Source organism: Leuresthes tenuis, unplaced genomic scaffold (assembly GCF_036924035.1).
Source record: "Leuresthes tenuis unplaced genomic scaffold, fLeuTen1.0.hap1 SCAF_8, whole genome shotgun sequence".
NCBI classification, from domain to species: domain Eukaryota; kingdom Metazoa; phylum Chordata; class Actinopteri; order Atheriniformes; family Atherinopsidae; genus Leuresthes; species Leuresthes tenuis.
In genome coordinates this window covers 20,625,549-20,641,105 of record NW_027325362.1, presented here as the reverse complement: position 1 = coordinate 20,641,105, position 15,557 = coordinate 20,625,549, and the positions used below count along the sequence as shown (strand labels likewise).

The window sequence follows — 15,557 nt, the reverse complement described above, 5'->3', positions numbered from 1 at the left end:
TGACACAGTCTCTTTTAAAAGGCAGTGTCCAGGTAATTCAGAAGTTGTAGTGTGTTCATTTAAGATGGCCTTATCAGAGTAGTTTATGTAATTTATAGTCTGCAGTAGCCCACAGAGCTGCAGTTGGCATAAGTATAACTAAAATAGGAAGCAAGGAATCTTTTTGTGTCTGTTCTTTATTTACAATGACAACTGTTCATCCGATCAAGCTCAGATTTGTCTCATGTATTGCTCGGGGACCTGAGTAAATGTAGGTTGTCCTTTGAGGATGAACATCAAGGGCATCAGTCATACCTCACCTTCCTTTGTTTGACTTTATTTTTAAATCTTTAGCATCAAAAGCTTTGAAACAAAAAAAAGTCTTTGGATAAAAAGGCGACAAGTGCACAGGAGGGACCGAAACAGGAAGGACTCCTGAATCCTGTCCAGCCTTTACACACCTTTAGTATCACAAAGCAGTGTACTGTTTTCACTCTGAAGGAGGGAAAACGTTTCTTGTAATTACATATTCTGACCTGTAACCTAAATCCTTCTTCACAAGCAAATAGTCAGGCTGCTGTGATCGCTTTCAGAGTTCCTGCCACGGGAAACAGAGCAGTGATGCGCAGAATGCATGATTACTTTAAACAGGCAAACTACGGTTGGCTTTGAAGAGTCACTATATTTTTTTCTTGAGTATATAGTAGATTGTTACACAGTAATAATATCTGTGGTTGAAGCGTTCCTGCGAGCATGACCCTGTCTGAACGCTGATGGTAATTGAAAAGAAAAAAAGCCAGCTGTCAGACTGATAAATGAACACACTTCGTTTCACGGAGGATGTTACCGACATTATTTTTTAGTTGAGTCTTTGAACAGAAATGTTTGTTTTTATCTATTTTTTTTCAATTAAATCCAAATAATAAAACTCTCACCAGAAATCCATCCATTGCTTCCCTGAATAATCCATATCCACTGAGCATGATGTTTATTGTTTTCTTTGAAACAACAGATTTCAGCTTTGATTGAGGCAGTTCAGCAGACACACACACACACACACACACACACGCGCACACACACACACGCACACACACACACACACACACACACACACACACACACGCACACACACACACACACACACACACACACACACACACACACACAGCTTTAAGCTGCAACCGACCATTTTACATGGGGTGCTTTGCAAATTGAATACTTCTCTGGGTTGCTTTTCTTCTTCCTCAGTAATGATGCTGCTGAGGCTGATACTGTCACTGGCCTTCTTGCACGCGTTGACATGTGTCACTTCCATAGATTAAAAGAGTCATACTCAAGATCAACAAATGCAGAGGGATCCGCGGTTGAGTGCTTGGCAGATGCAGCCCAGTTTCTTGGTCTCTGTTCCAATGTGATTAGTTTCTTTCCTACTGTGTGTCAGAATTAGAGGGGAGAAGCACAGAGACTCAGTTATGCTACATCAGAGAGATGCAAAGAAACACAGCCCCTCCCTCCAAATATCCACAAATTGAAATATTGCAAGTTATAATCCTTTGATGGTGTGAAATTACGGGGGATTAAAAATAGCAAAAGACTCGGACTCCCATCCATGTTTTGCTTTGCTTTCTCTCGCTTACTGTACGTCAGTCTCTCCCGCTCCACATCTCAGAGGAAAAGTTAAAGAAGATGTGTGCTAGCCAGCTTTCCAGAACCACATCTGCCTGGTCCTCCATTTTAATTATCTCATGTTTGCACGCTTCATTTATTTGTTCGTGCTTGTCCGACAGCGATGCTTTGCTGCATTGTTTGGATCAGAAAACAACATATAGAGATGATGGGAAGTGATTGCCTTCCGAACTCCATATGAAGGAAGCTAGTAAGGCATGCGCCTCAAAAAACAAAATGACATGGTAATGGATTTTTACTCTCAGCTCCTATGATGTGTTAAATGGAATATCCGTTAGATTAGCTGTAGCAACAAAATAATCTGTTTACAGTTTGCTTTATCATTTGCGTCCTGGCATTCATGCGTTCTGTTGAGTTAAACTGAGGGAAAAGCTAAATATCATGTTGAAACAACTAGTTTAGAAACTGGTATGAGAATGACTTTTGTAGCACCTCATGATGCAGCAGTAAGATTCCTTATAAACGAATTCTTGTATAGCTGTTCAATGCAGCCATTTATTTGTTGAAGTCTGCTGGAAAATCTCTCCAATAAGACTATTTGGAAAGTTAAAGGTTTTATTCAGCAGCCATTTAGCTTAGAATGAGAATTCGTTAACTGTGGCAGATGTCGACTTTAATACGTTCTTATCAGTATTGCCAGAACAGTTTGTGTGATATTTGAACACACTGTTTGGGGACTATATCTTCATAATAGTTTATTTTTGAATGTCTGAGGTCGTATGAGGACCTATCTTGTCTGGTCCTGGTCCTACAGACTCCAAAGATGCTCCTCCTCGACTGTTTCAGGCACATGTTGTTTGTCTGAATCTGCACACTTCTGGACAGTCCCGCATTAATCCTGCTCCTACATCTCTTTGCCTGTCATAATAAAGTCCACTTCCATCGAAATCGTAGCCCTTGTATTAGCAGTCTCTGCATGAACATTCGATGTTGACCATAACGATTCTGTAATGGAATTCACTGCATTCCCACATGTATGTTAAACCCTACCGTGCAAAGAAAGAAGCGGAAAAAAAAGGAAAACATGCAAAGACAAGTTCCAGAAATGTATCTGCCTTCCCTGGACCAGAGTTTGTTAAAAAAAAGAGATGTAATACTGATGTAAAATTTGAAATCTTTTCTTATTGCAAGGCGGTGGGGGAGGGTGGATCCGTGCGTATGCCATTGGCAACTTTCTTATGTTTAACTATTGATCCTAAGCAATAAATGCAGTTCTTGGATCAGCACATACTGCCATCCAGTCAGTGTCAGGTAAAGCCTCTCTTATTTTAATCGGGACAAGGCTAAATTAAATTCTGCTTGTGTCTGGTCAGCATGCAGTTTAGAGGTGCCACACTTCACTTTGTACAGGTTTGGAGGGTTTGAATTCATTGCATTCAGTCCTATTAACCAGCGCAGACGTTTTCATGTACAGGACTGTATAGGGTTATGGTGAAAGAACAAATAATGGCTTTTATTCCTTATTTAATTTCACGAAAAGAAGTTATTTGGCTCTTAGTGCACAATTCTCATGACATGAGTTTGCATTAAATAATAACTTATTTGTTATGACACTGGAAGTAAAGCTTTGAAAAAAAAAAACCAAAACCTTTATTATTAGAAACATTATTCAACTCTGTCAGGGCTTGGTTGTTTTTAACTAGTCATTGTTTGGAAACTTTTCGTGGGTTAACACCAAAAATAACTCGTGAGTTCGACTGTTTGACTTTTTACAGTGTAAACAAATTTGAATTAAACATCACTCTGCCAAACCTTCACAGGGTTTCTCATCATGTCAAATGTCAAACTGCAGAATTTAATCAGGTGGTATTTGGGGTTAGACGGAGCTTCCAACGCTATATCAAACTGCGCAGTGTTCTCAGACTGTGAGCTAAATGGCACAGAGTTTGATGTGCTGCTTTTTTTGCTCACCTTCTGCAGTGACAGGAAACACACCGGGGTGTCACGCTCACACTTCGTTTCTCTGATCCCGCTGAAGGCGAGATGCCACTTAGAAAAGTAACTGCGTGACTTGTGTCCCCTCGTGTGTTTCTCGTTATTCTTATGCGCTGCTCTTTTTCTTCTCTTCTCTTCTCTTCTCAGGCACCAGTAATGGCTCTGTACTGGTCTACAACCTGACCAGTGGTCTTCTGCACAAAGAACTCAGTGTTCATTCTTGTGAAGTCAGGTAATCTTTTTTTCTTTCCTTGAGTAGGTAATTGTGTAGAACAAGATAGCTTTTCTAGGTCAGCACCCCTACTCCCAGCTTTTAGTGAACAAGCGTACGCACTCATTGTACTCTGTAGGTGGCGTATTTGGCTGACAGCATGTCGGATAATCCCCAGCGGCCAGTCAGCTTGTGGTGGATTGATTTTCTGTTTATTGTTTCCAACCTCATTAGAGCTTGGGGAGGCAGTTACCCATCGTATAATATGTGTAATGCGCTGCCTTTCACATGTTGAAGAGCTATAAGTGCCCATCTTCTTTAATGTGATTTTATCATTGTATCTGAACATTAGATTTTCACTGCACAATTATTCAAGCAATAAGGACATCGCAAAACCTTTATATTGCCACCGGATGATTTCACATTTATTCATTTTGGTTTTTGCTTGTTTGTTTTGGGGGTTTTCGGTCTCCTTTTTTGGTATTTACACTCGAGAAAAGGAGGTGATGAACACTGAAAAATGTGCAAAGCCCCCATGAATCAATAAGACTTTATCTTACCGGCTGGGATCGAATCACAATAGTATTATATATATGTATTATATACAAGACAACAGTGTTTCATTCATTTGATACCACTTTTTATTGTTGTTAGTACTGGTATATCACAGCAGGTGGTATATAAACTGGTTTATAAACAGCTTGTCTTGTATAATACACAAAAAAGTTAAATTCAACTTATTTTAATTTAGGCTTTTCAAAATAAGTCCAGGTGCCTTGATGGTAGCAGTATTTCTATTAGTAAATTAGATAATGAAAACTTCAATCAATAAATCCGAATAATTATTTGGTTTATATGTTATTATGACCTGACCCAGTAACCAAAAGGAGACACACTAAGAGTAACAGTCAACGCAGCTCTATTAATGTCAAGTCTTAACTTAATCAAAAGGCCAAATGAAATATTCGAAACATTTGAGTGTAGAAATGATTAAATTCCGTGTTGTGTTAGTGTTGAGCTGAAAACAAAACTTAAGTAAGGCCACATAACCGGACCGGTATGTGAGAGGAAGATGAGTTAAAGATAATACGATCCTTAGTTATAGACAAGAAAGATCTGTTTTTTGTGTGTGTTGATGTCTTTTATTAACAAAATAGAAGTACAGGAAAGTATTGCAGCTTTTTGTACCCAGTGAGGGAATCGATCTCTTGTTTGGGAAAGTTTCACTCATTTGTTTGTGAGACATCTTGCACACGCTGTCCTTTTTCAGGCACACACATGCACAGATCTTCAGATTTAAGTCGGGGAACTGTACAGTTCTTCAATATGCTAAGCTAATCCGTTGCATAGTGATATGTGAATAGACTTTAAGTATTTAAATTAATGCAAAAACAATTAGCATTATGGAAAAGATGCTACTGTAGCTTTGTCTGCCTTCCTCTGCATGCTTTTTTTTTTAATCACGTCCTACTTTCCATGTGGTCGGTGCAGGATTTCAAAGCACTCCCAGAAGAGATAATGCATGTTACACAAACTTCTGCTATGCCAGCATCAGCTATTTTAATTTTCACAGTATTAACAGCAGCTTATAGGCTGATTGTTGGAATATATTTTGAGGAGTCTTCTAAAGTCCTTAAACTTTATGAATTTGCGTCACCTGATAACCTCGATGGAACTATTCGGTCATCTCAGATACTTTGAGATCCCCGATTCTCGCATTCTTGACTGAAATTCTGAACTGTATAAGACAAACATTGCATGATTAATTTTTAACTATGCCTGGTGGATACGCAGTAATATTCTACATAGGAGTTTTGACAGGGGGTGTAGACTACTGCATGTGACTGTGTGTAACCCTGGAACACACTTGAAGAACACACAGTCACATTATCACACCAATCTGCCACAAACTCTACCATTGCTGCAGGTTTTGTAAAAAGCTTTGCAGTAATGAATTAGTTCCATTTACATTATATGGATTTATACATATACTGTATTTTCATGTATGTATATATATATAAAATAAATAAATTAACAAAAACAAAAGATAAGACCTCTCCATACATTGAAATAAAGTTTCATCTTTACTCTTTGTGGGCCCTGATGAAAAGGGAAACTGTCACAATGCGGCACTTCTTTCAGAGTGCCCCTCTCCTGCCCCCCTAAACATCAACAAAATGCAAGCTGTGCTTCATTAGTTTGTATTTTCTAACAAGCAGCTAAACTTTTTCACCAGGATTAATTAAGCACAAGATTAAATCAATTAATGTTGTTAAAAGGACTGATTGGGAGCAAACATCCATTCAAGCAGAGCCAGGCCTTATTTTAATGAGAGAAGTTCTCAAACAGACTTTAATGAGCAACTCAAGTAGAGCTTACTGGAAATGCTTGTGCATATGAGTAATGTATAACCATGTAATTTAGGTGAATAATGTGACGTATGTGATATTTTGTGATTTTATTTTTCAACCGTCAGAACTCAACATCCATCTTGTCACCTGCATATTTTTTATTTTTTTTTTGCAATACTGCACCTTGTCTAACCATTGCTTATACAGTTCTATTTAATGCATAAAAGCAATTTAAAAAAGTAATTTAGATTTTATTGAACATTTTGGTGTACTTCCATTTTATTACAATTAAAGCACAGAAAATGCAAGTATACAGAAAACGAAAGAACTTCCTCATACAGGAACACACCTAACCAGATATTAACACCATTGCACTGTGGTGCTGTTAGATTATAAGTTGTACTTGAGAGCACCTTCATTAGATTCTTCCCTCTTCCTGCTGTTTAAAATCTAAGTCTAAGACTTTATGGTAATGAACCGGGCAGCACTCGCCCCTGCACAGCCATGCCAAAGGACTCTGGGCTACTTAACATCTCATTTGCATTTAGTGGGGAAATCAACTAATTAATCATGTGGCTATTTACCATCCCATTACGGTTGAGGTTGTGTGCTCCATCAGCTGAGCCAGTTACTCAAAAATATTCATATCTCGCACTTACTAGTTTAATCTGTGGTGCATTTTAGAACTTCCCCAGTAGACTGTGTAGAAGTTTTATGTAAACCTTTGACCTTACTTCTGAGGTTCTTCTAAGGAGGATTATTTGACAGCTATGCTCCATGTATAGCAATATAATTTTTTCAACTGACAACTATGTGTTTGTGTGTGGGGTTTTGTTCTACAGGGGTATCGAATGGATTAGTCTTACCAGTTTCCTTTCTTTTGCCACCTCTGCCCCCAACAACATGGGCCTGGTGCGAAATGAACTGCAGCATGTCGACCTACCCACAGGTGAGAGCCACACACGTACTTTTCTTTCGTCTCAGCTTATCTGCTGGGATATTCGAAACCTTATTAATCAGAACAGGATGCCTAACCCGCACCCTAACCATAAACTAAAGCCAATCCTTGTCAGGTTTTGGTCCCCGTAACGATATAAAAACAAAAACACACATTGACTGTACCTGAGGGTTCCAACTTTAACTTTCCTTTCATCCTTGGTGGTTTCTGTTATGGCCTCCTCTCCTCTTAACAGCAGTGAAAATGGACACTTGAGTCTCTTTCAATCTCTTGCTTTTTCTTTTTCTTTGTCTTTCTTTATCTATATAATTCTTGAAGAGGCTCCTATTCTTCCCCTCAAGGAACACTTACATACCCTCCAAATTAAAGTCAGAGCAAGACGGTGTAGGGGCAACAGTGAGAGAAGGCTAGCTCTGAAAATAAGATCCTATCATGAGTTTCTGCTCGTCTATAGATTTCCTGCACCAGCAGAAACGAAAATGTGTTTCTATCCCCTCCAGGAGGTGGAAATGAATAGTGCTCGCTTTTCTGTGCCGAGGAGAGCAAGATTTCTCTGAAATCTAAGGATTTAAGTAACAAGTTTTCAGAAAATATGGTGACGTTTTTATGCACAGTGTTGAAATTTCTTCTCCATTCTGTGTTCAGTGTTGGATGTGAAACGGTATATTTGATCTTTTATCATTTTAATAAATGTTTTTCGAGCTTGATCATTTTTCAGGGACATTTTATTCATTTTGGTTCTTTCTTGATTTGGCTTTATTAGAATAATGCAGTGGCTAGTCATTTCTACAGGGCTTTTTTTTATTAAGCACCACTGTTCGCTACATTAACAGCCCACAGCATAAGCTTTTGTTACAGTGTCCAAAACACAGACATGTATGCTTTCGATTTCCTTTTGTGTTTTTTTTTTTTCTCCTTTCATACTTCACAAGAGTTAAAGTGACTGAGATCATTCAAGGTGATGTCGACAGAAAGCATAGCTGCTGGCAGCTCACAGACAGGCTGTGCAGATCTCACAGTCCAGGCTCCCATCTCTCCACAAGTGTCTGTTTAGTTTGAGTTGCAAAATGTTCAGTTATACGTTTTGTTTTTGATGTTAAATGTGAAAGATCAATATCAATTTAATCTGTGTCTGTTGAGCATAGAGAAGAAATTGCTTTGGGATGTGTTTACTCTTGCAGAGCACTGGGAGGAAAAGGAAAGCGGGACGGGCAGCTTCTGTCAACTTTCAGCAACTCCCAAAATGTTTTATTTTAAAGGACACGGCTTAAATCTCATGCAATAATAGAGGGGAGACATACTGATGTAATACGAATCTAATAATGAGGCTTTTTACAGAGGCAATTCTGTCAATTTCTCATATGAAATACATTTCACCTACTGAGACACAAAGGTGTTCTTTAAATACTCGTCGTATAATGTTTAGCATTAAATGCTTAAGAAAAGAAACATCTATACCATCCAGATTTTAAATCTCTGCCACTCTGGACATTCTGTCACACAGATTTGTCTCAATATTTTCCGTTTTAATTTTGATTCTATTTAGTCTCCCGGGAAAGTGAACATATTGTCTCATAAGCAAGTTATCAAAATGAACAGCACAAAAGCACAGACAAATGTAGTTCTCTTCCCATAAGACTAATCCAGCATGGCAAGTTATTGGTTTGGGATAAGATTTAAGACTCTAGGATGGATAATCAACTTTCTAACGTCACTTAGCAATGGTGCTTATTCTTGAATGATTGCAGTGGCACTGAAAAGACATTCTTTATCTGTGAAATGATTTCCTTGCGAAGATGCAATAACTGAAGTCGCCGTTTTCATGGCCCCCATATAGCATGTACAATGATTAGCACTGGTAAACCTTTTTTAAATGAGTTTTGTACTGTGCAGAGATGATTAAACATTATTCACGCGCGTACAATCGCGAGTGGTGCCAGCAGCTCATTATTTTGAGCCTTCTCTCTAATAAGCATCCGCACGTAATGAAAATCACGTCAAGTTCTGACTGTGTTCCACGGAAGAAATTGTACCTTCTCTATTGCCATATAGAGCACCATGGACTGTGTTTGTGGCTACACATTTGAAACGTGTGTTAACAGCCTGGAGGGTGGTGATCTGAGGAGGGAGATGCCTTAATTTGGTAATCAGGACAAGTGACCAGTCCTACTGTGTGAGAAAGAGGAAACGAGAGGGAATTTTAAACAGCCCTTCATTAGCCTCAAGTGCACCACAGGTCTCCAAAGTTTTCCTTTCCCCATATGTTAAACTATTCTCCCCCCCTCTGGTGTCCTCAACTGCCATCATCAGCACTGTAGGTCACTTCCATTTTAAACCGTCACTGGCAGCTGGATGACTTGTACATTTTAAACAGGCAACTTTCTGAATCGTCCTTTACAAAATCAGATCAGCACTCACTTGAGCAAGTGTGGTATGGAACACCTGAAGGGCATTCTTGTTTTGTTCAAAGGGCCACCTTGATGCTTTGCATAATTTTGACTCTTGTGGGTGGAAAGAAGAGAGTAAGTTTTCTCTTGGCTCTGGCAAAAGAGAGAAAACCGGGACAAGCTGACACTGAAGGAAACTGCGATGAGATTTCGCAGGCATGAGGAAACTTTCAGTTTTTTTTGTCTTTCATCAGCACCTTTCATCTCTCTTTTTCTCTCTGTTGTGTTTTTTAGGCAGATGCTTTGCATTCAGAGGTGAGCGAGGAAATGACGAGCCACCCATTGAGATGATCAAAGTGTCACATCTTAAGTAAGTTTCCACCTTTTTCCACAACCGGCAAAGCCAGATATCAGCCTATTCAAACAGCAGAATTCCTCGTGCTTATACTTACAATACTTTACATTTACATCACATACACCATGGATTCCAGCGCAGACTCCCTTTGTCTGGCTTGCCTCGAGGCATGTCATCTGCCAATCTCTTTGCTGCCTTCTGTTTCCAAACATCCAGTTCAACAGTTTGCTTTTTAATTCGTGTCATCTATGAAAAAACTTAGAAACTCATAACTATCTTAAGTCTTTATTTGTCTTTTTTTCCTGAAACCTTCATTTGAAATAAAATGGCATGTCTGCGTTGTTGCCTTTCGACTTTTGAAAATTGAAAGTATGAACGAGGTTCTCTCGCCTTGTTTGACAGAATGTTCTTTTTAAGGGCACCATTTTACGAAAAGCCCTGTGTGTACACTAAGAACATGATTTGGTTGATATGAAATTATACTGCAATGTGAACCCTTTGATTATTGTCCTTAAATTCTGTGTCTACTCCAACTTCATGCTCTTGGTTTCATGGCAACGAGCGCACAAGCCACAGCAGTTAAAATCACACACATGATATTACATCCAAGCTGCCTTGGGTGCAGGTAACTGATGCACTAAATACAAGAATAGTAATAATTTTGGACCAGATTTGGTGAAATTTCACTCAAAATACGGTGTCTGCTCTGCTTACTTCTCTCAAATCTTCACAGGCCGTATCACCCTCATTCTAGTCGGTCTAATGGGGTTATGTCATTTTAGCCTAACTTTAACCAAAGATAATCTACAGTAATCCCACACAAGCCAAAAGGTTAATCATTACTGTTGAAATGTTCTTTACTCATATCATGGGATAGGAAGAGATAAAGCAACTGTCTTAACACTTTTTTAACTATATTTCTTGGTGTTTTTTTGTTGTGTTGATATATAATAACCAAGGCCAGGTCATTGTATTTAGTTGTAAATTAAAATATGCTCTCGTGTGCTGAAGTTCACAAAAGGAGCTGCTCGGTGCTGTTGCATTTATGCACTTTTGAATACCGTTGCCTCTCTCCAAAGTTGAAGGTTAGGTCTTATATAGCGAGTAATTATATGCTAGATGTTTCAGATGAGGAACTTGTTATTTTGCCAAATGTTTTTCCAAGATTAGTTAGAGAATTCAGGCTGCCTTGAGGTCACCAATACAAAGCTCTCATACGCTGTGTGACGAAAAGTGAGAATTGATTTATTTGTAATTATTGTTTAAAGTCTTTCTGAGATGAAATTTCACCAACCCTGCCTTGAACCCTTCAGGTACTTGACTGAAGGAAATCAGAAGTCATTCGTCGAGCTCTTAACAACTTATTGAAGCATCTCAACACAATGCGTTCATTCTATCTCTCGCACAGCGTTAAGTAGATAGCAGCCGCAGCGTAATTACCACCTCAAGTATGTGAGTTTGTGTTTTGTTTTGTTTTTTATTCTCAGGCAGTACTTGGTGGTGGTGTTCAGAGACAAACCCCTGGAGCTGTGGGACATCCGGACAGGGACGCTTCTCCGAGAGATGGCCAAGAACTTCCCCACCGTCACTGCACTGGTACCAACAAACTCACACACTGACAAAATTTAGGTTCTGTAACTAATTAGTTTTTTATGCTGGAGGAACACACCAGATGCAACTGCTACTATAAAACTGATATCTAAGAAAAATAATCTGTTAATGATAATTCACTAATTGCTGTGTTTTTTGCTCATCTATACTTACTGCTACACATCTGTCCAATTACAGTTCTCTTTCATTGCATTTGTTTAATGTCTCACTATGAGAGCTCCTCCTGTGTGTTCTACTACATCAATATAGATAACAACTGCAGTGAAGTAAGGAAAAGCCTTAAAAAACGTCTCCCTGGGATACTCATGGTGGGAGCAACCTGCTGGTCGCCCCCGTATTTCTCAGAAACTCTGTGCCCTTAACATTCTGTTAAGAGCCAGCTTTAATTCTGCACAGGCCACGGTGAACAGGCCCGTGGGGCCACATGAAATTACCCGAGGGACATTCATTTCCACATACTCCACACTGGAAACATATGAGATCTGCAAAGGACAGAATGCAAGGTTTTAGTTGTGCCGTTTAGTCTGAGTTCAGTGTGTGACAGCCGAACAAGAAGTGGCCACTTACCCGTGTGTGTTATGAGTGAAACCAGACATTGAGATTCCTGCTGAAACAGTGTCTGTCTCAGAGGATCGTGGAAGTTTTTCACTTGCTTATTGTCATTTAAACCTAATAAAATCTGTTGAACTATGGACATACGAGGAACTCTAACTGATGGCATGATGTAACTGTAAATGGTCTTCACTTTAAGTATACAGCACCTTTACCTTGGTTCGGTTCCACAAAGTGCCTCTCGGTGTGTTTTTCAGTTTCCCATTTAGACACAAACAAATACATAAATGATTTGGAGCTGCCATGTTAGTAGCATGTCTAGTGTTATGCTCACGATGCTCTCCAGCTTAGCCACAGCAGTTTACTTTTACTCACTATTTAATTGATAGAAGTTGTTGCATTTTGAATGGGAGCCTGTTCAAGTCAGAGATGATTTGTTGCCAGCCCACTGCACTTTTCCTCCTTTTCCAGTCAGTCTCTCACACTTTTTCAGCCCCCTATCTTCTTTGAGTTTGTATGGGCCATTTGAAGGATTAGCCTGGTAAATTTCCTCAACCTCAGCAAAGATCTCGCAATGGCTTCATTTTGTCAGAGAAAATGCTCATAAAACAAGAGTTATGCTGGACAAACTTTGCAGTTGGACTATAAAATGTTCAATCGTCCGAATAAAATGAGCAATAAACTTAATAATACATGCCTACGTCCCCCCGACCCCTCATTGCTGCCTCATTTCCATATTGATTATAGCCTCGGGTCAGCCAGATTACAGCAAAAGCACTGCGGCTCCAGAAGGATGCATGCTTGTTTGTTGTTTTTATATGAGCATCTATTGTCCATTTCCTCCAGTCTGTCTTTGGTTCGCTTTTTGCATTGACTTGTGCTGTTTAGTCAGCGAATGTGTCCGGGCCTGTGTCTGCATTCGTCGCTGTAACCGTGGTCCTCTGTCTGTGTTTCAACAGGAATGGTCCCCATCTCACAATCTGAAGAGTCTAAAGAAAAAGCAGATGGCAGCGAGGGAGGCCATGGCTCGGCAGACGGTGTCAGATGCCGAGCAGAGTAGCGTTGAATCCTCAGTCATCAGGTTAAAAACAAGTTAAAAAGCACATCAGTAATTTAGTTCTTTTTATTTATTAGACTGACACATTTTTGCTTCTTTGGCTGATCACCAATCTATATTCTGTTTTGGGTTTTGAATATATATTAAAAGTGCAAAGAGTGAACTATCCAATTTATAAAAGCATTCAGAGCCGTTACTAAAGCGATTTCTTTTTCAGTGCAGCCGAGTCTTACTCGAAATGAACCTACAAACCTGGCTCATCTTTTGTTTGGAAGGTCCTGCTAATCCTCTCGTTGCACACAAATGAAACCAGGATGAATTCGGAGTGTCAGAAAACACTCCTCTGGGTTCATGTCTTCACTCCAGTCGGGTCGCTTACAGTGTTCCTCACACCAGTCTTGTATTTTCCTGGGCATATGCCTGAGGTCATTCTCTTATTGGACTATAAACCCTCCAGCCTAAGATCCTGAGCACACTGAGTATAAATGTTTTTACTCAGCTTTGCTCTGTATTATTTCAGGATTAATTTAGCTCTTCTTTTCTTTTTCCTGCACCGATTGCAAAAAAAAAAAGAAAAGAAAAACCTGCAGAAAGACGCTGCCTTCGTAATGTTTGACTAAAACTTTTAATTGGGTGATGCTCGGTGCCAGGTTTCTGCCACATACACCAACATTTCAGAGTAATTTGCTTAAAGGCAAACTTTCCTCAGGCTATCAGGTGAATTTGTTTCTACAAAGTCATTGTGGGTCTCATTCATAGTGATCTTTGGCTTGTAGGTTTTCCAGGGCAGACAGATCTGCTGATGGTTCCAAACTTCTTCCATTTCAGAATGATGAAGGCTGCTTTTTTATTTTCTTCTTTAGTATGCTTCCCCAGGTCTGTGCAGTGACACACAATCCTGGCGTTGTCTCGACAACACATGACAAAGACAATTGAATCGCCACTCTGGGAGGTTGCTCATTCTGCTGTGTCCTTCCTGAAGAAAAGCTCTTTACTCTGAGACAAGATGCATCATCATTCCCTTTTACAACCTCCCCGTTATCTTTGTACTTGCTTTAAAACTCCAGATCACAGCTGACTGGGAACAATCCTTTGCCACACTCAAGTTGAATTACATTCATTGCTAAAAAGGACATAAATTTTTCTCGACGTGTTTTTTCCAAATCAAGAATATTCAGCTGAAAAAAAATAAAATAATAGCCACAATTTGTGCAAAACAATGTGGAAATAGGGTTGGGAATATGTTTAATTTCTTCCAGTTTTTTTTAAACAGGTCAGTAAAGAGGTCTGTAACAATTATGCGAAAGACTGCAGCCAGCTCAAATACTTGAATGAAAGTTAATTATTCAGCAGTTACATGGACTTTCAGGGACAGCTGCTGGGAGTAGATTGGACCACAGGTTCCAAAACTAAGGTCCGAATGTTTAAGTAAATTGTTTACTTCATCTTTTCACTTTTTTTTTCTTTTTTTTTTTGGTGAATGTAATAAGTTTTATGTCTGATTTCTTTTAGAATATATTATCGTTCAAAATTCAGCCTCTCCAACATCTTAACTCGTGCCCATGGGTTACAACTGCTCCTGGCTGAGTTTTACTGGACTAAATGATGGTGCTAATGCCTTTCGAGTGCAAGCAGCAGAACACAAGGAGTGTGAAAGAAAATCAAAAGTGACATGTTAATGTAGGAGAAACGTATATACCCCCCCCCTTCTCCCTGCAGTCTCCTTCAGGATGCAGAGAGCAAGTCAGAGACGAGCCAGGCCATCTCAGCCAGGGAGCACTTTGTGTTCACTGACACGGACGGGCAGGTCTACCACATCACCGTAGAGGGCAACACCGTGAAAGATGGTGCACGAATCCCCCCTGATGTGAGTCAAGAGATTTTTCATCTTTTTCAATCTCCTCTTTCTTCGTATATTCTATAGAACTTTTTAAAGGTCATCCAGACCTCTTTCTGCTTGCTTCTTTACATCCAGTTGACGTGTTAATCCTTTTTGCTACACCAAAGCCTCGTCTTTTTTTTGTTTTTTTTTTCCTGTTCCTGTCTGATGTCTCTGTCGATGTTTATATTTATCCACCTTCTGTTCTTGTTGAAGTTGCTCATCAGCGCTTTCTATCGATCTTGTAACCCACACTGCCCCATTTACTGTACTCCACCTTCGATCCCCACACTACACACTACATCACCGTCCAGTCAGTTTCTAAAGAGGTTGATAGGGACATCTGATAAATATATTGGCTTCAAAACAAAATGCAGCCAACCTGAAGTGCCACGCTTAGTCACAAATAATCAGTGAACAGAAAAACTGAGCATCTTTCTGTTTTATGTCCTTTTTTTTTAGAACAAACAGCCATCTAAGCATGTTTCTCGTTTCTTTTTGAAGCCATCAGCTTGTCCCAGATAGTGTTCTGCACATGTCCAACCTGCTGATGCAGAGGGTGAGTCGGGCTCTTGGGAAGAGAAGCTGTAATGACA

At 39.5% G+C, this 15,557-nt stretch overlaps 1 protein-coding gene across 1 annotated transcript in view; it reads left to right on the top strand.

The window, feature by feature from the left end:
• The window catches only part of wdr11 (WD repeat domain 11), a 53,047-nt gene that overhangs the window by 20,704 nt on the left and 16,786 nt on the right, over nucleotides 1–15,557 (top strand). Inside the window, exons 11-16 of the mRNA XM_072391331.1 lie at nucleotides 3,748–3,832; nucleotides 7,005–7,111; nucleotides 9,802–9,877; nucleotides 11,350–11,458; nucleotides 12,985–13,106; nucleotides 14,802–14,949. Coding sequence (XP_072247432.1) covers nucleotides 3,748–3,832; nucleotides 7,005–7,111; nucleotides 9,802–9,877; nucleotides 11,350–11,458; nucleotides 12,985–13,106; nucleotides 14,802–14,949 — 647 coding nt within the window. The remainder of the gene's footprint in view (nucleotides 1–3,747; nucleotides 3,833–7,004; nucleotides 7,112–9,801; nucleotides 9,878–11,349; nucleotides 11,459–12,984; nucleotides 13,107–14,801; nucleotides 14,950–15,557) is intronic.